This window comes from Wolffia australiana, chromosome 4, assembly GCF_029677425.1.
Source record: "Wolffia australiana isolate 7733 chromosome 4, ASM2967742v1".
Taxonomy (NCBI): Eukaryota; Viridiplantae; Streptophyta; class Magnoliopsida; order Alismatales; family Araceae; genus Wolffia; species Wolffia australiana.
This window is the reverse complement of record NC_135838.1, coordinates 6,674,710-6,699,463: the sequence shown is the minus strand read 5'-3', so window position 1 is coordinate 6,699,463 and position 24,754 is coordinate 6,674,710. Positions and strand designations below refer to the sequence as shown.

General features: G+C 39.4%; 3 protein-coding genes across 3 annotated transcripts; all 3 read left to right on the top strand.

Annotated features, from left to right (window-relative positions):
• The first annotated feature begins 3,421 nt into the window (after positions 1-3,421).
• Positions 3,422-3,853, top strand: LOC144702486 (protein FAR-RED ELONGATED HYPOCOTYL 3-like). The gene has a single exon (XM_078574548.1). It carries the CDS (start codon positions 3,422-3,424, stop codon positions 3,851-3,853), a length of 432 nt encoding a protein of 143 aa, XP_078430674.1.
• Positions 3,854-3,916: 63 nt separating this feature from the next.
• Positions 3,917-5,763, top strand: LOC144702485 (protein FAR1-RELATED SEQUENCE 5-like). Its single transcript, XM_078574547.1, has 2 exons — positions 3,917-5,033; positions 5,591-5,763. The coding sequence occupies exons 1-2, from the start codon at positions 3,917-3,919 to the stop codon at positions 5,761-5,763; spliced, it is 1,290 nt and encodes a 429-aa protein (XP_078430673.1).
• A 3,055-nt stretch (positions 5,764-8,818) lies between these two features.
• LOC144701744 (E3 ubiquitin-protein ligase MPSR1-like) lies at positions 8,819-9,623 on the top strand. The gene has a single exon (XM_078573490.1). The coding sequence runs from the start codon at positions 8,957-8,959 to the stop codon at positions 9,542-9,544; it is 588 nt and encodes a 195-aa protein (XP_078429616.1). The 5' UTR covers positions 8,819-8,956; the 3' UTR covers positions 9,545-9,623.
• The last annotated feature ends 15,131 nt before the right edge of the window (positions 9,624-24,754 follow it).

Below are 24,754 nucleotides of genomic sequence, written 5' to 3'. Positions count from 1 at the left end.
TCATTATTTTCCGCTAACTTTAGCGTTCTAGGACTTAATTTTGGCCTCGAGAGTTATCAGATTGGTGGAGTTTTAGCTGATATTTCCTATTTCAGATGATTATGAGTTGTGATTCTTACAGATGATTATGAGTTGTGATTCTTACAGATGATTATGAGTTGTGATTCCTATTTCAGAAAACTACACAGCCGGGATTTCCTAAGATGAGCCTCTTGATTTCATTAATTTCCCCAAAATTTAGCGTGTTACTGTTTCAGATGATTATGAGTTGTGATTCTTACCGATGATTATGAGTTGTGATTCCTATTTCAGAAAACTACACAGCCGGGATTTCCTAAGATGAGCCTCTTGATTTCATTAATTTCCCCAAAATTTAGCGTGTTACTGTTTCAGATGATTATGAGTTGTGATTCGTACCGATGATTATGAGTTGTGATTCCTATTTCAGAAAACTACACAGCCGGGATTTCCTAAGATGAGCCTCTTGATTTCATTAATTTCCCCAAAATTTAGCGTGTTACTGTTTCAGATGATTATGAGTTGTGATTCTTACCGATGATTATGAGTTGTGATTCCTATTTCAGAAAACTACACAGCCGGGATTTCTTAAGATGAGCCTCATGATTTCATTATTTTCTCCAAAATTTAGCGTTTCTGGCCTTAATTATGGAGTCGAGAAGTATCACATCGGCTGAGTTTTTGCTGATATTTCCTATTTCAGATGGTTTTGACTTGTGGTTCTGAGTGATTATCTTAGTTTTGGGGTTCTCATGCCCGAAGACATTTCCGGAATAATCAGCTTATTTTTTGGTGTTCTTATGTTCGAATACAATTCCGGGATGTCGACCTATCGGATTAGATTTGTACTAGGATGTAGATTTTGTGATATTTCGAAGCGTAGACCTTTCTGTTGACATGATTTGGATTTTTTTTTCAAAAGCAATTGACCTGACTTGCTATTTCGTCAGAGAATCTAGGAGGAAAGAGGAGTATATATGCGATCCTGAGGATTATTGTACGTGTTATTCGTTCCTTTATGACATTGTGAACAGAGGCGATGAGCTTTTTGTAAGTTTTGTACGCGTGTTCTTCTTTGATCGATTTTTAAGCTCCAACAATTTTCCTTTCTTTCGCTCTTCTCAGAGCAAGCACCATTTAGTTGCAAGGCTTGCTGAGGCAGCTGGAGTGCATTCAGAAGTTGCAGTGTCTGATGAGCAGCTAGCTCTACTTCTACTAGGTATTTGACAAATCTTATACTGTATAGTGCAAGTAACTCTGAAGTCCATTTATGTCTTCGGCCTGCCAGTTTGCTTAAAATGGATTTCAAAATCTTAGATCGTTTCATGTTGACAAAGTTGGGGTGTTGGTAATTTTCATAGTATGTGTCTTCGAAGTTCCTTGCATTCGTTCTAAATTTCGTAGCTTAAAACTTATTCATGTGGAGGACATGCGCAATGGATTTTCTGTTTGGATCTTATCAAATTTGTAAGTACATGAGTAAAGGTTTTTCATGTTTTATTTAGAATACAACTACTAACATAAAGACATTTTTTACAACGGCCGTGATTCTTCATCCCATGGGAGTTTGTGGCTGTACTTTTTTTGGCACTTTCCTCTCTCCCCATCCGTCCATATGATAGGAGGCCACTATAAACCCGGAGGTCGTAAAATTATTGTACTTCACTTCGTCTCCTTACCCTAAGGATTATGAAACAAGACATTTGGAATGCCAAATTTAAGATATCTTTCTTCTTGAAAAATGAGTTCCTTCCCTCTCATGTTCAATCCTTATGTCATTTGCAACACACCTAGCCCCATGCAAAATGTATGGGCTCACGAAGTGAGATTAGGGTTTGGGAGCATCACCAAAGAAAGAGGGTATTCATCATTTGTGATACACTCTTCTCATCCCCTCATCATTCCCAAGGCCTAAATTGCACTTCCATTCTCTGTCATAATTTCGTAATTGCTTCGAGGCATTAAGAGCATATAGCCATCATATATCCAGCTATATTCATTGTAGACCCCTAACCCATCTTATTTCTCACTCTCTTACCCAATCGGTCAACATACAACCTTATCGTTATTCACAGGATCATAAAGACATTATAGAATGTCTGACTCAAGAACTGCCGGATTCTCATATTTGTAGACCATTTAACACCTACTTTTCTAGACCTGCTTTATTATCAAAAAGAGAGATGGAGGATTCAGAACGTGCATTGACTCTAGAGCTTTGAGTTGCGTATAGTGCCAAATTATCATCCCATTCCCATAGTAGAGGAATTATTTGAAAAGGTCCATGGTATGGCTGATTTTTCTAATTTGGACTCGAAGTTGGGATATTATCAGATAGGGATGCACAACAAAGATATCCATAAGACAGCCTTGGAGTCCCCATGAACTCAAGCGCTGTCCATCCTGCCTGCTTCATCCTAACTTACACCAAAGATTCTACAGGAACCCCATTACTTGAAGATTGGTGGTCATGGTGGATTTCACCGTACCTTCAAATGAACTAATCCAAAATTTTTTTGGACAGTGATTAGAAAACATGTCATCCACAGACACTTGACATCCATTTTCTGCAAAAAACTATCGCCAATATATATTCAAAAGAAATATGGATCACCGTTTTTGACTGACATAATATGAAATGAACGCACTTCTCAGTTATGCCTTTATAAATTGGCTGAATGGTATAGTTATCATCAGCTTTTCAGCCTCTTCTATTGTGTTCCTCCCATCTCATCTCGATATCGATCTCTCTCATTGGAAGATTCCCAAAGTAGAATTGCAAATTTGATTTCCCTACCTTCGTATCTTTACCCTGCTAGCCTTTCTCTTCAAGTAGAAGAATGTATATGTGGAACGTAATAATTTGCTGGAATGGGGCTACAATCTTAGGCCAACATGATTATGATTGACTATATAACATTGCAGCATGAAGGGGTCTGAGGCTGGGGTTGCTACGACATCAGAAGACACAAGTGCTGGCACGGGAGTATTAGATGTTGCTCCCATAGGCGAATCATCGATTGCTCGTGATTGGCATGCATCGTCTACTGCTTTTACATGTACCCGAAAAGTATGCGTTGGAGATATCTTTGAAACACTCGATGAAGCACGTGAGAAGTGTACCGCATACGCCGACTGCCCCCTTGGACAGAAGAGTTCGATACAGTTGCAATTCGGTGGTCAGGCATTACCGAAGCAGTCATCCGTTCCTATAGAGTTCCAAAGAGAGAAGCGGACATTGAAATGTCAATGTCCATTCGTAATTAAGCTGCGGAGGAATCAAGCATCGGGCGTCTATGAAGTGTATCAAATGAATAATCATCACAATCACGACCTTTTTATTGTAGCTGAGTTGGCTCAAATGCCGCAAAATCGCTTCATTCCGGACAAAGTGCGATAAAAAATGCTAGAGTTAAATGAAATTGGCATGCTCAACTGCTCTCAAATCAAGACATTGATAGAGCAGGAGCATTTCCCAGATGTGGCGGTTACGTGGACACTACGAGATGTTCAAAATTTGTTACTGAAGTCCTCTGTCAAATCTCGTGAGACTAACGACTTTGTCAAATTATTGAAAGAGAGGTCCAAACACGGTTGGTTCTTCAATTTCCAATTGAACGATGACACACTTCGCCTAGAGCGAGTTTTCTGGATTTCACCTAATGGCAAAGAGAAGTATGTGCAGTTCAATGATGTATTACAAATCGATGCTACATACAAGACGAATCGCTTTGGCATGCCGCTGGTGTTGTTCACAGTGATCGATAACCACGGATTAACAGTATTGAGTGCTGGATGTCTCCTGTCTAATGAGCAGTTTGATTCTTACTCGTGAGCGCTTCAGTAATTTTGATACTACACAAATCGCGATCCCATCGTCCTGTTTACAGATGGCGATATGGAATTGGCCCGAGCTATTAAGGTCATTTGGCCTAACGCAATCCATCTACTGTGCCGCTTCCACATTTCCCAGAACATCACACGTGCTCTAGCTGGCTCTTTGAGGGCCAATCTTAGCGAATTCATGAATGAATTCTGGAGGGTCGGCTCCATTGAAGAAATTGACGTATTTGAGATGGAATTTTCGACATTGAAGACAAAATGGCAAGCGGCAGAATCGTATCTTCGAGCTCTCGAGGCAAAAAAGAAGCAGTGGGCATTCGCCTACACCCATAACAACTTCGTCGCAGGTGTGTCTTCTACGCAACGCCAGGAGATGGTCAATGGGCAGATCAAATCCGCGTTATTGTCGACTTCGTCCCTATTGCGCATTATTGATGGTTTCGATGCTGTCGAAACACGATCGCGAGATAAGTTGTCCCAAGCTAGCCTCTCCACCAAGTTTGCCCTTGCATCAATGGACCCTCTAATTAATGACGCCCTTCATATGATGACAAATTATGCCCAGGTTCTTCTCAAAGCCGAATCAGGCATGTCCCTTTCATATACCTGTGTTGCAGATGCTTCCAAAGATGAGGGATATTTCCTGGTCAGTCATAAAGATTTCCCACAGAAGTTTCGTGTTGGCCGGCTATCCATTGGCACCATTGAGCAAAGCATGTGCTCCTGCAGGAAGGCAATTTGGCTCGGTATTGTATGCAGACACATGTTGTGTTGTTTTCGCCACAATAACATTTCTTCATGCCCTATGTCAATGTTTAATCGTCGCTGGAAAAAGGTCTGCGAAACTGTGGACAATCAGTCAGTCTTCATCGATACTGCATTGGCTACGCGACCCAATTCTGAAGGTATGTCCGAAGATCAACGACTCTCTGAACTAACGGCTCTGACGAAGCCTGTTTTACGACGAGCAATTGGAACTGAGAGCACATTCCACCTGTATAAGGCATCAATGACTGTTCTAGGGGAAACTATTGAAAGACACATACAGACATCGCACCGTGCATTATCTGATCTGGAGGAAGACTTTGTTAGGAATCCGCTGACAGCTCGCTGCAAAGGACGACCAAAGGTAGGGAACAAGCGCTACAAAAGCATGGCACAGCAAATGCGAAGTAAAAATAAGCACAGGGGTGTCACGTGCTCAAGCTGCGGCGAGCAAGGGCACAATGCCAGGACGTGTAAAAAATTTGATTGCATTCCGTTCAACTCCGTCGAATAGATAGAGGTAATCTCTGTTATTTTCCTATCTCTGCATCCATCTTACTTGCATAAATATTCTGAATTCCTACAATGAATCCATCTTAGCCTTCTATTTACAGCTTGAAGCCAGAAAGACTGAGCAGGTTACTCATCTCTCTCTACCTTTATCTTTAAACACACTCTCTCCATATATGTGTTATGTGGGCTGCTCAGGTGACTCCTCTCTCTCTATATCTCTATTTTAATCTATTTCTATCTCATTCATATTTATGTTGCTCTGTCTAAACTTCAGTGCATGTCATTCCTTTCAGGCTGAGAAGAAAGGGTTTTCAATTAGAGCGTCCACGAACAAGTCTGCTTGCACGTTGGTCACTGGCCCGGGCGCAGGCTATAACCTGGTCTGCTCTCTCTCACTCCCTTTCCCTCCCTAAAAAGTTTTTACTATATTGAGCAAATTTTCCTGCTGCAGAATCCAATCCACACAAGCCAGATGATTCGGCTTCTGAGATGGAGCGAAGTGGAGTCAACAAGAAGAGGAATAAATCTCTCTTTCTCGACCACACTCGCGCCAACATGAATCCCTCCAGGCTGTCTTCGACCGGCAACGCTGCCAGCGCATTGGTGGGCTATATGGACCTGTAGATGATTATATTTTTGGGTTGTACTTGGGTGTAGAATTGATCCACATGTTAGTGGGTCATTTGTTATATATGTTTGGATGTTGATGAGATCAAATATATGGGCTCCATCTCTATCTTTAAACTCTCTCTCCATCTCTATCTTTGAACTCTCTCTCTCTCTCTCTATATGGGCTCAGCTTCCTTATAAGTTGAGATTGAGAAACGAGGCCCTGGTGGATTTGCGTTAGCTATAAGAAATCAAGCACATGGTACTCACAAAGTATAACCAACTTTCATGATTCCTGAATCCTATGCCCTATCCATCTTCTGTAAAACTACTTCCATGATTCAGATTTCTGCAGGGGCACAAGATACGGTCTCTTTCTGATTATCGGTCGGAGATTTAATATTTGAAATTTCATTTATCACACATAATTTTTTTTTCTGAAACACCGATAAAAACTTCACAACGAGAATATTGGTCAGCAGACAATGCAGAACCAAACAGGATGTGGGCGTCAGTTATTGAGCTAGATGAGTCAAATCAACCACATTCATAAGGCGAAGGACGGAGGACAAGTTGCGCAGCCCTCGCCATAGTCACCGCAGAGAGTGTCCCCATGCTCGCCATCCTCGTCCTCATCCTCAGCTTCGTCTACACCATCCTCATCCTCATCCTCAGCTTCGTCTACACCATCCTCGTCCTCATCCTCAGCTTCGTCTACACCATCCTCGTCTTCTAGCTGCTCCTTTGGCACCTCCATCCCTGACTTCACAGGCTTCGTCTGTGACTCCGGGTGCCTCTGCTCGATGGAGGCAAGAAATCAGTGATCGGATACGAAACAATCATGTATTTAGAATCTATAATGCTCTCACTCTAGGAGATAATGATTATTTGTGAAACAATAACATATTATGTATGTGTATCTGCCTAAGTCCACGGCTGTCTACCATCTGTGTTCGCTTTATCTACTGTATATCCAACTTATTTCCAAAACGTCTTAAAAGGCAATATGATAGTGACAGTGGTCAATACGGAAAAATGCCTATCTTTCCTTAATGAGCAAAATGTTTTAAACCAACAATATTAAGACCGTGGACTTAGGCTTCCACAGTTGAATGCATATAAACATTGGAACATGAAAGACGAATTATTATTTAGCATTTGTTCAGGTAAGAAATCTTAGAACAAGAAATGAGCCTCAGAGCGAACAAGGAAGGTCTCTTACAACTTTATAATTTGACTTGGCCTTGCCATTGCCACTGACTCCAGCATAAGAGTAAGAATGCCTTTATAAAATTCGCCTTTGTTTATTTGAATTTCAATTTATCTTAGGAGTTGAAGATGCCTAAATGAATAAATTTTCCTACAATTTGAATGATATGCTTTCAATAAGAAAAAAAGAGGGAAATTCAAATACATAACGGCGAATGCTATTAGGAATCGAAGGCGTCTAAATACAGAAAGATGATCCCGGAAATCAAATGACACCAAATTTTAGTAAAACCATGAAGGGAACTCAAACAAACAAAGGCGAACATGACTTGAGACTTGAAAACGACTTTAAAAACAAAATTATCCTAGAATTCAAATGACATATACTACTAATAAGGACCACGAAGGAAAACTAACAAAAAATAGTCGAATTCTACCAGGAATCTAAGATATCTAAATAGAGAAAAATGATCCCAGAATTCAAATATCCCATAGTTCTAATAAGAACAACGAAGGAAATTGGAACAAAACAAAGGAGAACTGATCATAGGAGTTGAAGATCTATTCTCACAGCGGCGAAGCGATGGGCAGGAAGAAGCCTAGAGATATGCTCAAGGGCGCAACCAAGCGGCGCCGGAGACGAGGCGGCGAGGGCGGCGCAGGCGGCGCCGGGCGGCCAAATTGCCCCATTCCTTCATCTCAAAAGGCCCAATTTTGAAGGGCGCCTTCAGAGCGACATTGAGAGGACGACCTTCAGCCTGATCGACGTCGACGACGACGGTTTCTTTGATACAATCGAAGCCCAGGCTTTGTGGGTTGGTGGGATTTTGGCTATGTTCTTGCTGGCGAAGTGGGATTGTGGGTTTGTGGGCACAGCGGAGTTGGGTGGACGAAGCTGGGTAAGCCATTGAATGGTGGAAGATTCGCAGAAAGATGAAAAGGGTTGAAGAAATAGGAAGAAATTCGAAGTGGGTCGGGGCAAATCTTCTCCTTCCGTCATGGTAATAGCGTCTGTTAAGGCGATTTTGGGGCCTGTTGAGATAGAAATTGAGGGGGGGGGGCTCCTCGTTGGCGGTGGAACGGTGCTACCCTCTGCTCCATCGTTGGCGGTGGCGGCGCGCAGTTTTTGCTTCACTTCCTTCTTTACTTTGAATTTTCTGGAAGGAACGGAGATAGATCTAGGAAGAACCGTGTTACTGACGTCGCCTAGAGCCTTCCTCTTCGAAAACCTGCGGCTGATTTCTGAATCTCTGAACTCCATCAACTCTACCGAAGAACAACAGTGCAGTGTAGAAGATTTCTCCGCGCGCCACGCTCTTCAAATTGCAGGCCAAGACAGCGGGAAAAAAGAATTGGACACGCCCTCCCTCCCTCCCCCGCCCCCTGCTCGCCTCCCTCCCTCGCCTTCTGGTCGCCTCGGCTCCCTCCCTCCCTCCCTCGCCTTCTGGTCTCCTCGCCTCCCTCCCTCCCTCCCTCGCCCTCTGGCCGCCTCCCTCCGTTGAGGAAAAAATGTCGAAACAAATAACGTCTGGCCCCTCATTTTTTTCAAATACAAAAAATGACCCTGCTATGCGAGATTCCACGGGTTGCCCGAGATTCGACGGGGGCAACCCGTTGCCTGCGTAGCGGGGTCATTTACTTAATCACTGAAGGAATTAGATTCAACCATTGAAGACAAGATGCATCAAATTTAATACAAAAATTGAATTCAAACTGAACGAAAATATGAGTTCAGGGTGTGTAGTCAAAACCATTAATTTATTCTCTGACACATTCGAAAAAAACTATATAATATTAAAAAAATCAACCACGCTGGAACCTTCCACAACCTTCCACGCACTTCCATTTCTTTCCCCCCTATAGATACGGACCTTCTCGAATTCAATTCCCATCGTCTTCTTCATCTTCATCTTCGATCTGATCTTCATCTTCTTCATCTTCGATCTGATCCTCATCTTCTTCATCGTCACCTTCGATCTGATCAGATTTGCTGTGGAAAATGCCGGAGAACGCATCAGTGGGAGTGGAAAATCGGCCGTGGCTCGTGTTCTTCCCGGTGATGGTCGGCGTGATGCGCGTTTCATCGGAAAACGGAGATCGCCTCGTCATGATCTCCTCTCCCGTGCCACAATCCCCGCTGATTATTCACAGAGGAGGCGAAGAATCGATCTCCGATCTCGCTGCCGCCATGCGAGAAATTCTCTCCACAGATAGCGCCCCCGCCGGACCCCCGCCGGCGTCCAAGTCCTCGATTGAAGCCCTACGATCCGTGGATCGCCCTGAGATTGGCGATGGCGATGGGGAATGCGCGGTTTGCCTTGACGCGCTTTGGGATTGCGAGGATGGCGAGGTTAGGGTTGTGAAGGAGATGCCCTGCGGGCATAGATTCCATGGCGGATGCGTTGAGAAGTGGCTGAATTCGCACGGGGTTTGCCCTCTCTGCCGGTTTCGGATGCCGGTGGAGGAGGAAGGAACCAAGAAGGAGGAAGAACAGAGTCGGCGTTTGGATTTCAATATAAGGTTTGATTTTGGTGGGTTTCTTCGGCATCATCATCATCATCATCCGATAATTGATGATCTTGACTGAGGTTGTGGTCGTTTGTAGAGAAATTCTCAGCGATTATTGTGTAATTTGTACAAAAAATTGCAGTTTTTCTTATCTTGTCTCTTGAAATCTTTGATGGGTGGGTTACTGAATGGGGAGTTTCAATGGGATTTAGTGGCAGTGGCGCTGTCAAGATGGTGGCGTTTGGTCGAGTCATTTTAGAGTTGGTAGGATGATCTGGAATCTTCCACAAGTTTCTGATTTTTAGGCTTATATAATCTCCACTCTGACGGGCCAATGGTAACTGCCCACGCAGAAGAATAAAAGTGATGGATTCTATCTCTCTCCCTCTCTCTCTCTCTAGCTCTCTCGATCTCTCTCTACCTCCCTCTCTCTCTCTACATCTAACTCTGCTATCTCGCTCTACCCTCTCTATCTCTATCGATCTTTCTTAATCTCTCTCTCTATCTATCTCTCTTTATCTCTGTCCCTTAATATGTATCTCTCTCTTAATCTCTCTTATCTCTCTTATCTATCTCTCTACCTCTATATCTTTCTCTCTCTATCTCTCTCACTCTCAATCTATATATCTATGTCTCTCTTTCTATCTCTGTCACTCTCTCTATCTCTCTCACTCTCAATCTATATATCTATGTCTCTCTTTCTATCTCTGTCACTCTCTCTATCTCTCTCACTCTCAATCTATATATCTATGTCTCTCTTTCTATCTCTGTCACTCTCTCTATCTCTCTCACTCTCAATCTATATATCTATGTCTCTCTTTCTATCTCTATCTCTCTCACTCTCAACCTATCTACTATCTCTCTAGCTATCTCTCTATCTCTCTCTGTATTTCTATCATCTCAATCTCTCTCTCTCTCCCTATCTCTCTATCTCTCTTTTTCTATCTCTCTATCTCACTGAATTTCTCTCTCTATCTCTCTCATTTTTTCTCTCTCTATCTGTCTATCTATCTATAAACCTACATGGGGAAACAGGTGTAATGTACATCAACAATACGCTGTAGAGGTTGGGTGGAGCCATTTAAATTGGTAGGATGATCTGGAAACTTCAACAAATTTCTAATTTTTAGGCTTTGAAAATCTCCACTTTGGTGGGCCAACGGAATCTGTCTGCATGGAAGAAGAGAAGTGATGGACTCTCTCTCTCTACCTCCCTCTCCCTCTCTCTCTACATCTATTTCTCTGTCTATCTCCCTCTACCCACTCTCTCTGTCTATCTATCTATAAACCTAAAGATATAGTTCCGGATCGTCCGGGACGTGGACGATGGATGGGACGGGACAAAGATTGTCTTATCTGACGTCCGAAATCAGTGCAGGGACGTGGATGGGATGGTTTTTTCGTCCGAGACCTCTGGAAGGGACGGTTTTTTCGTCCGAGTGGACGAAAAGCATCCTTTCTGGTGGTCTCGGGAGGAATTTTCGTCCTGATTTTTGTCCAACTTCGCGGACGGGACAATTTTTTTGTCCTGGGACGAAAAAATTGTCTCGTCCGCGTCCCTGCACTCTCTAGTTCCAGATCGTCCGGGACGTAGACGATGGACCGGACGGGACAAAGATCGTCCCGTCCAACGACCTGAATCAGTGCAGGGACACAAACCATCCCGTCCGGAGGTCTCGGTAAAAATTTCTGTCCTGATTTTCATGCAACCACGCAGACGGTACGATTTTTTCGTCCTGGGATAAAAAAATCATTCCGTCCGCGTCAATGCACTCTCTAGTTCCTGATCGTCCAGGACATGGACAATGGATGGGATGGGACGAAGATCGTCCTGCCCAATGTCTGGAATCAGGGCAGGGACGTGGACAGGACGGTTTCTTCGTCCGAGACCTATGGACAGGACGGTTTTTTCGTCTGAGTGGACGGAAACCGTTCCATTCGGAAGTCTCAGGATGAATTTCTGTCCAGATTTTTGTCCAACCTCGTGAACAGGACCATTTTTTTGTCCTGGACGAAAAAACCATCCCGTCTGCATCCCATCTTTATACCTATAGGTGGGGTAACACATATGTACTGTATACCAATGGTTATTATACAGTTAAATAACCCATCTAAAGGGACTTTATAAAGAATGGGATTAAGGCACACCCATATGGGTGTGGATGCAAATATGCGTAAAAACTGGGTCAGTTACAAACACTGTGATTGGTAGTTTTGTAATATGACAAATCCCATGTCGGATCTGTTAAGACGAGTTGTTGTCCCTGGGTCATGCGTAGCACATGAGACCTTCAAACTTCCATTTGCGCCAGAGGGATTAGTCTCCCCTCTTAAGGTCGAAAAGATCCACTACCCATTCATCTAACGTGATAGAGTTTGGCATGCTTCCATAACATCTCTCTCACAGGTCTACTTTGACAGGCCAATGGAGTCTGTCCACAGGGAAGAAGAGAAGTGATGCAAACTCTCTCCCTCTCTCTCTATCTCTATATATATCTCTTTCTCTCTCTTATATTCATTTATAGATTTCTTCTTTCAAGTGAATATTTCTTTCCAGGATAGAGATTTTTCCACAGCAGTGAGGGATAAATAGTTCTATGTTCATTTTTGTTTCATCTTTTATTTCGCCAGGACTTGTTTTATTCCGCCAGGACTTGTTTTATTCATCTCTAAATCCACTAATTCATTTTTGGGGACAACTAGGCACTATTTTGACTACTATGTATTAATAAATATGTCTATATCATATATCTTTAAGTATATTTCAATAAATGATGTATAATAGACCAAGGGGATGAGAGAGATATATAGAACAGTCCCAAAGTTTTTATCTAGTTTAAGGCTCAATCTAAATGATGAAGGGCCACCAAGCCCCTGTCTCCAACATGCATTCACAGTTTTGAATACAACATGTTGGGGCTATTCCCAAAGTCTTTTGGCATTTTTAACCCGAAGATAACTGCAAAACATTCTCTAAGTGGGTGCCTAAATGAACTGCCAAGCTTCAAGTAATCTTCACATTTTGGATGAAACTGTTGTTATCTAAGAGTTAATTATTTCGTATAATCTTCAGATTCTTTGTGTAAAACTTCATTCAAATATTGAATATGGGGATTAATATCTCATTAATTCCTCTTAGTTCATTATGATAATAATTTAGATATTTTTTATAAAAGAATTTATCTTTTTGTTCAATTTCTTACTATAGATATTATTCAGCTATCCAAGTGTTTTATTGAACACTTGGACATAAATATATTATTTTTGTTTGTTTTTGGTTGGTATCCCCTCATGTATAGCAAAATCCTGATACTTCTGTAGTTTAATCATTTCAGCTTCCTTCACATGATTTCTTCTCTGCATCTGGTTACATTGTTTAATTTATTTACTTATTCTGATTAATACTTTAATAATAGCTTCAACTCCATTAGAATTTAATTCATTCAAAATTAAGAGCTTATTCTTTGAATTTATGCAAAGTTCGGAGCTTGCAGTTTCAGTTTCACATTCAAAACACCCCAAGTATCATATACATTGTCCCTAATGCATATAATAAATAACATGGGAAACTGAAAAGCCAAACTGCGCCATATAGGTATTTAGTATCTTATATGGAATTTTGCTGACATTTTAACTTATGGAACTCTGGAATATATGTGTCTGATAAGTAGAACTCAACAAAGTAAACATTAAAAGTAGGGCGTTAATGTAATTCCATTATTTAGAGAAACCAATAAAATAAGACAAACTACCAATAACAGGATTTAATAAAAAATAAATATAATGGATGATTTCTTAAGGAGTGGATCAAGATTCTCAGATTCTTGGACGTAGGAAACTTTTAGGGTCCCCTCCTGTTAGCTATGGAAAACGGTTAAATAAAACAGAAAAAGTGACGAAATCTAGGTAAATATCCTAGATACCATTATTAAGACTAGATAAAATGCATCAGAAAGAGGTTACCAAAATAAATACAAGAAAACAAAAAAATAATTATGAAATTGATTCCCTAACATCAAAAATAGTCTTATGATTAACTCAATGCCCATGTTAATAAAATTTTATTTCATAGGTGGTTTGATTCCTGGTTCATTCCATAATATTAGATTGATTTAAATTTATGTAGGATGATTTAATAAGCATGAAACAGTAAATTATTGTAAAAAAATTAGAAATACTTGATTTCTTCAAATCCAATCTGAATCGGTCCATAGAACGTGGGGCACTGAAAAAATAACAAATATGAAGGTATATTTTTCATCAGCGAAGTGGTCATGCTAATCTGTAAATATATATTATAATAGAAATAGGATCAACGGTGTTTACATCTATAAGATTTGTTTTGCATCAAAGGATGTACTAAAAACAGAACTATTTTCAGCAGCATAATAAAAACATTTCATGTTTAAAATTTTAACCGTACGATGAAAGTATGCATTAATCCTGGCATTTTCTTGCTCTAATGGTTGTCTTTAATGTTTCATCACGTTGTTAATAAAGGCAATCCTTAAAACATAGAAGTGCGTCTGAAAAATCAAAATTATGCTATATTTCTGAGGGTTGACATGAGTCATACTCTTCATTTATATCTATCAAAATATTATTTTTAACATCAGCCAACAGGATATGAATGTCATAAATAAAATCAATCATTTCCTTTGTATAAAACTCTGATTCCCCAGAATTATCTTTCCATGCTATCGTAATGAGAGCAGAATATTCATTCGCACAGTTTAAGAAAGAATCACCGTCACTCACACAATTCCTTGGGTAAAATCCAAATATACAACAGTAATCTTATGGAAAAGGAACAGTGATCTTATGGAAAAGGAATAGGGGCCAGCAATACTTCTGTGTTGTGTCCTTAACTGATTCTCCAACCAAATCATTATCAGTTTCCTTTTCTTCTCCTTTAATTTTATCCTTAGGAACTTTCAAAAAATGATTAGATTATTCATTTCTGGATACTATTTTAGATATGTATGAATTTCGTCATAACTTTTATTTGTAAACTGTATATGATATAATATAATATCAGCATGAAATAAATTGTAAGGATTAATTAAATTTTGAGTGGGCATTTGACCTTTCAAACTGTTGATACTCTCGTTGAGTTGGTAATCTTAAAATTCTTGGTCTTTCAATCCCTCAATCTCCATACTCATTTCTAACATTCTCTTTTATTTCACTTATTGCCCTCCTAAAATCCCTTTTAAAACTCCAGCAAAGTTTAGTCAGTGGGTCATTAGAAGGAGAATAATAAGAGGCCAATGATCTATAGCAATGGGAAAGATCTTAAGGATCATGACAATTAAAATTTTGACTTTCATTCAAATATACAAAACATAACCTATATATTTCATACTAATATTCTTGATCAAGATGGGGTAGATGTTCCATTCCATGTGAGTCATAACTACCATAGCATAGCATGATAATCAGAATTATAGTTTCTATATTTCACGATTTCATATATTGGGAATGTTTGAAATTTGTGTTTTAAAGAATGACTTCTAATTTTGAAATTTTATGAATCAGATAACTGAAAATGAATTATTTTATATTTTCTTTGCAACCATATTCAGAATATTCTGAATGCTCTTGGATGTTAATTCTTGGTTGAGAATCATAATTAGAAGAATTGGTGTAAGAAGATGAATGAAAAAGTTGATAAAACTTGAAGATTAAGCTTTAAGGGCATTTTTAGCAAAATGGTTTAATGTTTGTTTTGATGAATGTTCAAAGTGATACATGCCTGATTAAGGGTTGTGATCAAAGCATAATAGGCCCTCAGTCAAGTAATTGACAAATTGTATGTGAAGATAAAACATGAACCTTAGATATATTGAACGGCTACTTAGTTTGACCATACGCTGAACAAGTCAAATCATGCATTTAGGACTTGTATTTTTTTATGACATGGAGATAAACATAGTTTTTAAAACTGTTTAAGTATTTGAGTGAATTTGTCTTCATTTGATTTGCTGAATAACTTATCCAAAATTCTATTTATTACCATCCATTATTTAAGGCTGACTTTACCGATGATTTAATAAAAATGAATTACATGAAATCCAATGGTGATATATTTATTTAAATGATGTGGTAAACATACCTAGAATTTTAAGATTATTTTTAAAACTCAAATCGTTGGCATAACGGCTAGTTTTTGCTCTTAACTCTTGAAAGGTTTTATCAACTGATGGAAAAATTATAAATATAAAAATTAAAATTAAAATCATTATTATTTTATATTGCTTAAACATAATCGCTGCATATGACTGTTGAACTTATGACATATTACCATTATGTGCTTTTGGATTTCTAAGTCCATATATACAGTTTTGAGCCCTAATTTCAAACCCCTCTTCTCATTCCTCTTTGAAAATCACAGTCCAAAAGCTAAAAAAATCTCTCAATTCCTGGAGAAATCTTCAAGCAGTTTTTGAGCATTCTTTGAAGAGATAATTTGTTTTTAACATCAATCCGAGTCTATAAAACTTGGAATCATAATTTTTGGTGCAGGGTATTTCAAGATTCAAAGAAAAGAAGGTTGGGATCCAAACTTAGAACATCCTCGACCCTGTGATAAGTTTATAATTTTTAGCATATTTTTTATACTGTTTTTGAGCTTTTTTTCAACATATGAATTATTGATAACATCAATAGAAAACCAAAGAAAATTTAATCGCATCATTTAATTGAGTATGGAAAGAATTAAAGGGGTTTAAAATTGGACACGGAGGAATCAAGCGGTAAACTAAGGACATCTAAAGATTGCTCTCTAGAGATTTATCTAATTTGTTTTTGAACTTGTTGTGTGAGATAAAAGTTGTGAAAAGTTGTGTTTATGAAACCATTCCAGGTCAAATAATTGCATTTATGCGTAGGATTAAAAAATATATTTGAGTTTTAAGCATCAAAAGTCAAACACAAATCAAGAATTTCATCCAAAGAAACACGTGGAGGAGAAGAGGACTGAAGAAAGAACGAAAATAAACAAGGAGGTATTACTGAATGGAAGTCATAGTTATATCTATGAATCTTTATCTCTAAATTAAAAATTTTTACATAAAAGTATTATTGTTGAAATACTTAAAATTGATCCTTGTCTTGAGTACTATTTTAAGTAGCCATCAATATTAAGTGTTGTTGAAGAGAATACATTATTCAGAAATATATTGTTATTACTAGATCCTTCTAATCATTCAGGTTAAGGCTTTGGGGGCCATAAGAAGAAGGCTTTGGGGCCAAGTTGAAGTGGATCAAGCAACGTCATTCCATGGAAGCCTTTGAGGGTTGAGGGCGACAAAGCTTCATCTATTTTTTCTTTTTTCTAGGTATCCTTGTTCAGCCCTATTTCCAAGTGATTTTATTGAGGGGCATTCACACAAACTCTGTTAGGGCACATCATACATTATAATCTCGGGACGGATACCCCTGAACAGCATTAAGGATTAGCCTAAGCTATCTAAAAAAAATAGCTGTCTACCATTTTCCCTACCTCATTTCTTACGTAGAAAAATCTTAGGCAAAAAAAAAAAAAAATATATATATATATATATATATATATAATATAAATAGATAGACTAATTCACCCCCCTCTTAGGTTATTCCTTGGCCACCTAAACTAACAAAACTTATCATTGTCATGATAATTTCCATGGCATGAATGATGCTGCTGAGTTTTCCCATAATAATTAGACATGATTCCCTACACGTTTGTTTTTTTTTAATTTTAATTTATGAGATGTAATGAAGTGAATGAAATAGTAAGGAAATAAAGATAGAACTTACCTAGTTGGTGTTTCCTCAACTTACATATGTTAGAATTCTTCACCTTATATGGTTAACAAAAAATAAATCAAAATATGATAAATTCCCAAACTTTAAAAAATTGAGATAATTGCTTTGCCTCCCCGGCAAGGAGGCTAGTTGATAAGAACAATTTAAGGTTTTATGTCATTTTAATTTAGCCTTATGCAACAATAATTATAATACATTTACACTTAATACTCTACAAATAATTTAGGTTCATGAAGGTTTTGATCCATAGTGAAGAAGTAACTCAATTTCCAATTTGTTTGCTAGTCTTCGAAATGAAAGACATAATGATGGAAGACGCTCGTCCGGGATCGCCACCACATCATTGAAGTCGTCATCATTGTCATTGACAACCTGCGGCTTGTGCGCCGCATGACCGGCACGCCAAAGCATCGGTGAAGACGCCCAGGTTTAAATACTCTGGGTAGAGCACGTCCGTGCACATGTTTGTATTTTAATTCTCCATTCTAATTCATGTTTTTTGTTCGTCATGACGAGTTCACTGTACTCATCATGACATGTCCGTATCGTCGCGTTTTATCCGTCATTTTATTTCGAAACATTTTAAGTTTTTCTCCTATGTTTTTCATTTTATGTGTTGTAAAAGGGTTCCCTTATTGGGCCCCTTATGTGAACTTTGTAATGGGCCCGTAATGGCCCAATATAAGGCCATGATGGGGCATGTTCTACTCAGATCTGGAAATTGTGTTGCAGTTACATTCTCGTTTTCAGATCTCACCCAAGAAGAAGGGAGGAGGGGGAAGAGGAATAGAAGAAGAGAATGAGAAGTGGAAGAATAGGAGAAGGAAGACAGCAGCTCCGTTATCTGCCACGGCTGTAGGATGGTACAAAGCCTTGACTTCGTGCCGTTGATCAACGGGTATGCCAATCCAAAGGCGCCTTCTGTCGATTGCTCGCACCGATGCCTTTCTTCACCCTGCGACTCCCATACACGATCTACCAAACGCGATCGTTCTCGGCTAGTCTGGTCCACGATATTGGTGTTGCACCATCCGGTTTCACACACGCCAAGTCTTCGCATCACAAGAGTTGACGCATACAGTGGAATGCCACACTGCTCGTGCGACACTTCAAGCTGCTGATGGGTCAACGCAGTGGTGATTCATCCCGCGTGACGCGGTGGTGATAGGTCAACGCCTGAACAGAGACACACCCCGTGTGTGACCTTTCAATCCAACTGCCGGTCACCTTCTAGGCCCGTCAACGATTTATTGAGTCACCGTGGGGATTCAGGAAGGATCTTGACTGTGGACTGTGGTCAGCGACGGGACAACCACAACATACGCCATCGGGCTATCAACTGTGTATGGTATCGGCGCACTAGTGCTGCCCAGTCACTGCCCGCCGCGACACCCATGCATTTGCGCCTTTCGCTAGTTCTTGCGCCTGTGCAGCTCCTGTGCTGCCTGTATTCATGGTCACCGATGCCTGCCCCACTATAGCCTCACCTCTCGCGCCCCGCCCTCACCGCTGCCGCTGTCGTTGCCGCCATCCGGAGCTGAGTTATGTGCGAAGATCGCCCTTATGCTGACGAAACTCCTTTTGACCATGGCTCCCCATCACTCTTCGCTTCCGACATCCGACCCGCTCCAGCGCTGTGCTGCAGCCACCTGTTGAGCTATCACGTGCCCGTCGCCGGCACTTCTCCACTGCACTCACCCGCGCCGGTTCGTGCCGACGAAGATACCGACAACAAGGACGCCACCATTGACAAGGTACACCGTTCCCCTTGCTCGTCAGTTATATTACATCTTCCAGTATATTTTTGGCTGTACTACACCGGCCTCGGGCTATAGATAGATGAGAGAAATTATCGAGAAAACTACTAGTTGAGTGTCTTCCTAGTTACGGGTTGAGCCCGCCCGTTACGTGCGAGGGCCAACGAAAGTATTTTGTTCGGCACCGCAGTTGCCGTCGTCGCTTCGACGAGGGTCAGAAGGTCACCGTCATTGTCACCGGTCGTCCACTCCGGAGCTCGGAGCTCGGCGAAGTTCCCACAAGTCAGACCTGCACGTACTCTTATCTAGGGTTTTTCATCGCATCACGTAGTTACATTCACCTTAGTGAATTACCTGTCGGACGACGCCATCAAGGACGTCCAACATCATTTTGGTATTAAAGCACCATCTTGATACCCGACCGGACAACGACCTTGACGATGTCCGACATCACATAAGCTCACAAGTATATATATGTAAAGATTTTTTAAACTTATAGAATTTATTTTCAAACATTAAAATAAAAATGATTAAAATAGTTAAATATGATTTATTATAAATTCATTTAATTTTATAAAGGAGAAACATATATTTTGGAATTGCTGGTTTTTATAGACATAGATTCAAAGGCAAGAATGACTAAAAAACACTTTTATTACTTATTCCTGATTCTACCTATTTTTATATAAAAAAATTATGCTAAAAGACCTATAAATACTTAATATATGTTTTAATTATATTTATCTATATTTTTTATTGTTTAACTTCAGGCAGATCTACAGAAGTGGGATTAGAGTCAAAGAGGTTCCCCGGAATAGGGTGCTAGAGAGAGAGAGAGATTGAAGGAGGAATAGCTAGAGAGAGAGCAAGTAAAAAAGAGTGAGAGAGCTAGAGAGAAAAGTGTGTGATGATGAGTGAGAGGGAGAAGAGCAAGAGAGGGACCAAGAGAGCAAGATAAGGAGCGAGAGCAGAGAGAACAAGAGAGAGAGAGCAAGAGAGGGACTGGAGAACAAGAGAGAGTGAGGGAAAGTGAGGAGAATGAGAGAGAATGGGGGAGAGCAAGAGAGAGGGAGGGAAAATGAGAGATAAACTGGGAGAATGAGAGAGAGGGAGGGAGAGCGAGGAAAACAATAGAGAGAGAGCAAGAGAGGAACTAGGAGAATGAGAGAGAGGGACGACGAACAAGAGAGGATGTGGAAATAGGCAATGACAAACATCATCCATCACATCATTCGTCATGGTGAAGGATCCGTGACAGATGATGTGGTAGTGAGGGATAACAATTTTTAGCCCACTCATGGTGATGGATGATGTGACAAAAAACCCATGATAGGTAACGTGAACGGATGGCTGTCACGGATGATGAAGGCAAAAATTTTAAAAGCATGAAAAAATAGAAAAAAGGGGGATAAAAATTTTGTTTCCTGTTTAAAATAAAATGAAAAATTTTATTTGGAAAATTAATTTTTAAAAAAATATTAAATATTTTAAAATACATACTATTATCAATGGAGGAGAAAATAAAAAGTAATGCCTGGTTATTTTATTCCATAACTTAAATTTAATATTATTGGTCATATTAAGTATACGACGATGCCAAAATATAAATATCATTTATGTATACTAGCCTATGAGATACTACAGTTTTCAAATAATAAAAAAGGAAATTAAAGGAATATTAAAAATTATTTTTACACTTATAGTAAAAGCAGAGATACGATGGTTGAAATTAATATTTAAAAATTATAATAATATTTAAGAATACATTGTAATATGAATAGAGGAATCGAAAAGTGATTGTTTATTATTAATAGTGCCAAAATGAATAGAAAGTATTTATGCACATATATCAATATAATTCTATCATACTTCTCAAAATTTGACATGAATATTCATGCACAAAATAATATACATATTGTGTGGTTCTACAGGCCTTGATATGGATGAACAAATCAAAACCATATGCAACAAAAGACTCTAGTGAAATTGTATGACATTGATAGAATCATCTGATGAATCAAATAGTAGGCGCTAAATGACATGATTAAGTGAACTTTTTAATGACTATAAATATTTAAGTTTATCATTTAAACATTATTTAACACTTAATTCATAAAATTGGTCTAGATTAGTAATTGAGTATGTAGAAGTATTCTTTTAGACTAACCCCACTTGACTCATAGAGTCAAGTGGAATGAATTTCACTTCTCTGTTAGATTTTTTGACATTTTCAGCTTTAGTTCTCATTTGAAGTTTATTGGGCTATGGAAAAGAGGTTCAGGAAGGCCCAACCATGTTCAGAGCTCCAGGACTAACCCAGAGTTCCAATTAGCATGACTTTAATGAGCCTTTAATCTCATTAAGGCCAAATCTTCAAAAAAAGGCAAGCCAAGTGAGAGACCATCATGAGGAGCAATCAGAGGAATCAAACCAGATTGGAGGAAAGCTCTTCACCAGGATTTAGGATGCAGAAAAGATCTGGACCATTCAAAGCTTTGGGAGATCCAAGGGTCATCATTTCTCTCTCTTCCCTATATAAACCCCTCACAATCCAATGCAATACTCACTCTTGTTTCAATCTAAATCCAAGACTTAGTGGCATGTTTGCAATTTTTCTTGAGTCCTCTTACCTTTAGTGAGAGTTGGGTAGAGCAGGGGCGTTCAAGAGCAAGAGATGCTGGAGAAGTGGAAGAGTTTTTGATCACCTTGGACCTTGGCTTGTGTGACAAAGAGGTTTGATCATTATTTATTTCCCTCGTCCCTATCTGTTCACCTTTGTCTGCAGGTTAGTCTTGGAGCATCTAGCCAACATCCAGACGGTTCCAACGCCTTCAACATCTAGACAGTTAAATTTATTTTATTTTAAATTTAAAATAATTTACTAAAATGTTAAAAATGACCAAAAATCATACTTTGTCTAACATTTCCTTGTGGCATTAATTTTCATCTGGATAAAATTTCTTAATTATAATTTTAGTAAATCTAGTTACTTTGGTTTATAGGTAATAAAATTATAAGTGTGGAACAAACTTATACAAATCTACCAAAAAATATTTTAAACTTAAAATTCACTAACTATTACTTTGCTCTCCGAGGATCAACCCTTACTGTCTTAGGCTTGTAAAGTTTATAAATATTGTTGTTTTAATTCAGATTACCTAAACGACTATAATTAGTGATTATTTTGTCACTAATACAACCCAAAATCCGAGTTATCACCATTGAATGAAGAACATGTGCACGGATCGCATCCATGATTTATGGGATCCATGAGAGAGACAAGACGAGCTTCTCATGTATGCAGCCTCTAGACATATCCATGCGGTCCTCGGCACGTCGGATCTCTGATAATCTCAATTTTAGGAGTTTAATTTGTCATTGGTAATTGAGGTTATTCAATAAAAATATATTTAGCTGTACTTAAGAACACTTAATGATGAGTACAGATCGTCTCCACAAGAAATGGTGATTAATGAGTTAATTTCTTATGCTAGTGATGATCAAAGAGAGGAGAGATGAGGAGAAGATTCGAAGATATGAGCTTGTGATATTGATTAAAAATACACAAGTTATGTGTTAATTTAACTTAAGGAAAGAGTAAGTGAACGTGACGGACACGACGATGGACGATGGTATGAGCGAGGATAGAGATTGGATGGAGTGGTATGATGGAGAGCATAGAGAGACGAGATAAGAAAGTAAAATGTGGGTAAAGATACGATGATAAACCCTAATTACGTTAACTATGGTGTTGGGAAAGAGACAACACAAGGCGAAGACACGTACCTTAGATCCTTACGTTCCGCCAAGATCATGGCAATTTTTGAGTGTTGGTAAGCTCTCCCTCTTTTCCAATGATTCTCCCCACACACCTAGGACACCAAGAACACACTTGATGGATCTCAAAACTCACTAAGCCTACACAAGTAGGAAGCAAGTTCAAGATGAATTTCACAATGATCCAGGTCTCTATTTATAGATCAAAGGTATGGATGGAAAGAGGAGGGGAAGACGAAGCAGTGCTGAAAATTTCAGCTAAATCGGAGTTGTAGATCAAAAGTTATGGCAGTTTGAAGTTGAAGCAATCCTAGCCCTTGATTTCCTTTTCTCTCCTCATCATCATCATCCTCATTTTCCCTTTCTGGTAAATACTCCAATCACCTGAGATTCTGTGCCATTTTGTCTTCCGCCCATGTGCTTTTCGGATCCTGCATCACGTGTACCTGAAAAGAAGACAAAAAGACGAAAATGAAAAAAAGAAAGAGAAAACAAAGGGTGAAATAGAAGTAATTTAAAAAATAAGATCCCTTCTCGAGGCTGATGTGGTGGTGCATCAGCGCACACCACATCTCCTCTCTCTCTCTTTCTTCTCTTTTTTTATTTCTTTAACATAGGATACGAGCGCGCCACGTGTACACGTGCGGGCCACATGTACATGTGGCGCCCCGTCATGCGGCCACGTCGCCTCTGTTGGAATCAAAAGAGAGAGAGCAAAAAGTAGCTTTTTGTCTTTTGCACCTCGGTTCACGTAGCATGTATTGCAAAAAAAGGGCATCTTTTTTTTATTCTTCGATGTCATCTTGCGCAGAAAAAAATAAAGAAGGATTTCCGTTGCTCATAAATGCAATCATTGTTTGCGAATAGCGAAGAAATGATTGCCTAGTTAATGATTGGCTGGCGCCAATCATCATAGAGCGATAAGATTTGTTGATGTTCGACAAATCAAACGGCGACACGTGGCGGTGCAAAAAAAAAGATCAAAATACTTTAGAAATCCATATTAAATAAAATAAAAGCCCAAAAAATACTTATACACATACTTCTAGTTAGAAAAATCATAAATTTCCAAATTTAACGTCAAAAATTCCAAATAAATCATGTTGTCTCAAAAATTATATTCTTTTAGAATCTATGGTCAGAAAATTTGCAAAAAAAACACAAAAATGTAGAAAATTCAGGAATTCATTCTAAAAATAGATTTAATCATTTTAAGCTTGATAACATGCAAATATGAGTAATTTAATGTAGATAAATATGTAAATTGATCATATAAGGTACTAAAAATGCATGTTATCAATCTCCTTGTCTGCATTGACGAGGCCCGTTCAATCTCCGTAGTCATTATTACGGTGTCCCGATCGCATCGGAATGGAGAGGAGTCATGGGTAGAAGGGAGAAGAAGGAGAAGGCCCTTGAGCAATTTTGGCCTGGGTGAATTTCGTTCAGAGCCTTCCCCTATTTATATTATCTAAGAGTATAAATTTGAAGAGTAGAAGACCGGAAAAGTGAGTATGAGAGAGAGAGAGGACGATTGAGAGGAGGGAGAGTGGAGAATGAGAGAGAGAGAGAGAGAGGAGGACCAAGAGAGGGAGTGAGAGTGGGAGAATGAAAGAGATAAAGGAAGATCAAGAGAGAGAGGGAGAGTGTGAGAATGAGAGAGAAGGTAAGGAAGATCAAGAGAGAGAGGGAGTGGGAGAATGAGAGAGAGAAAGGAAGTTCAAGAGAGGGAGGGAGAGTCTGAGAATGAGAGAGAGAGGGGATGATTGATAGGGAGTGTGGGAGAATGAGAGAGAGATAGGATCATAGGAAGATCGAGAGAGGGAGTCTGAGAGAGAGAGAGAGGAAGATAGAGAGACGGAGGGAGAATGGGAGAACAAGAGAAAGATAGGAAGAGCGGAAGACCGAGAGGACTATGAGAGAGAGAAATGACGATCAAGAGAGGGAGG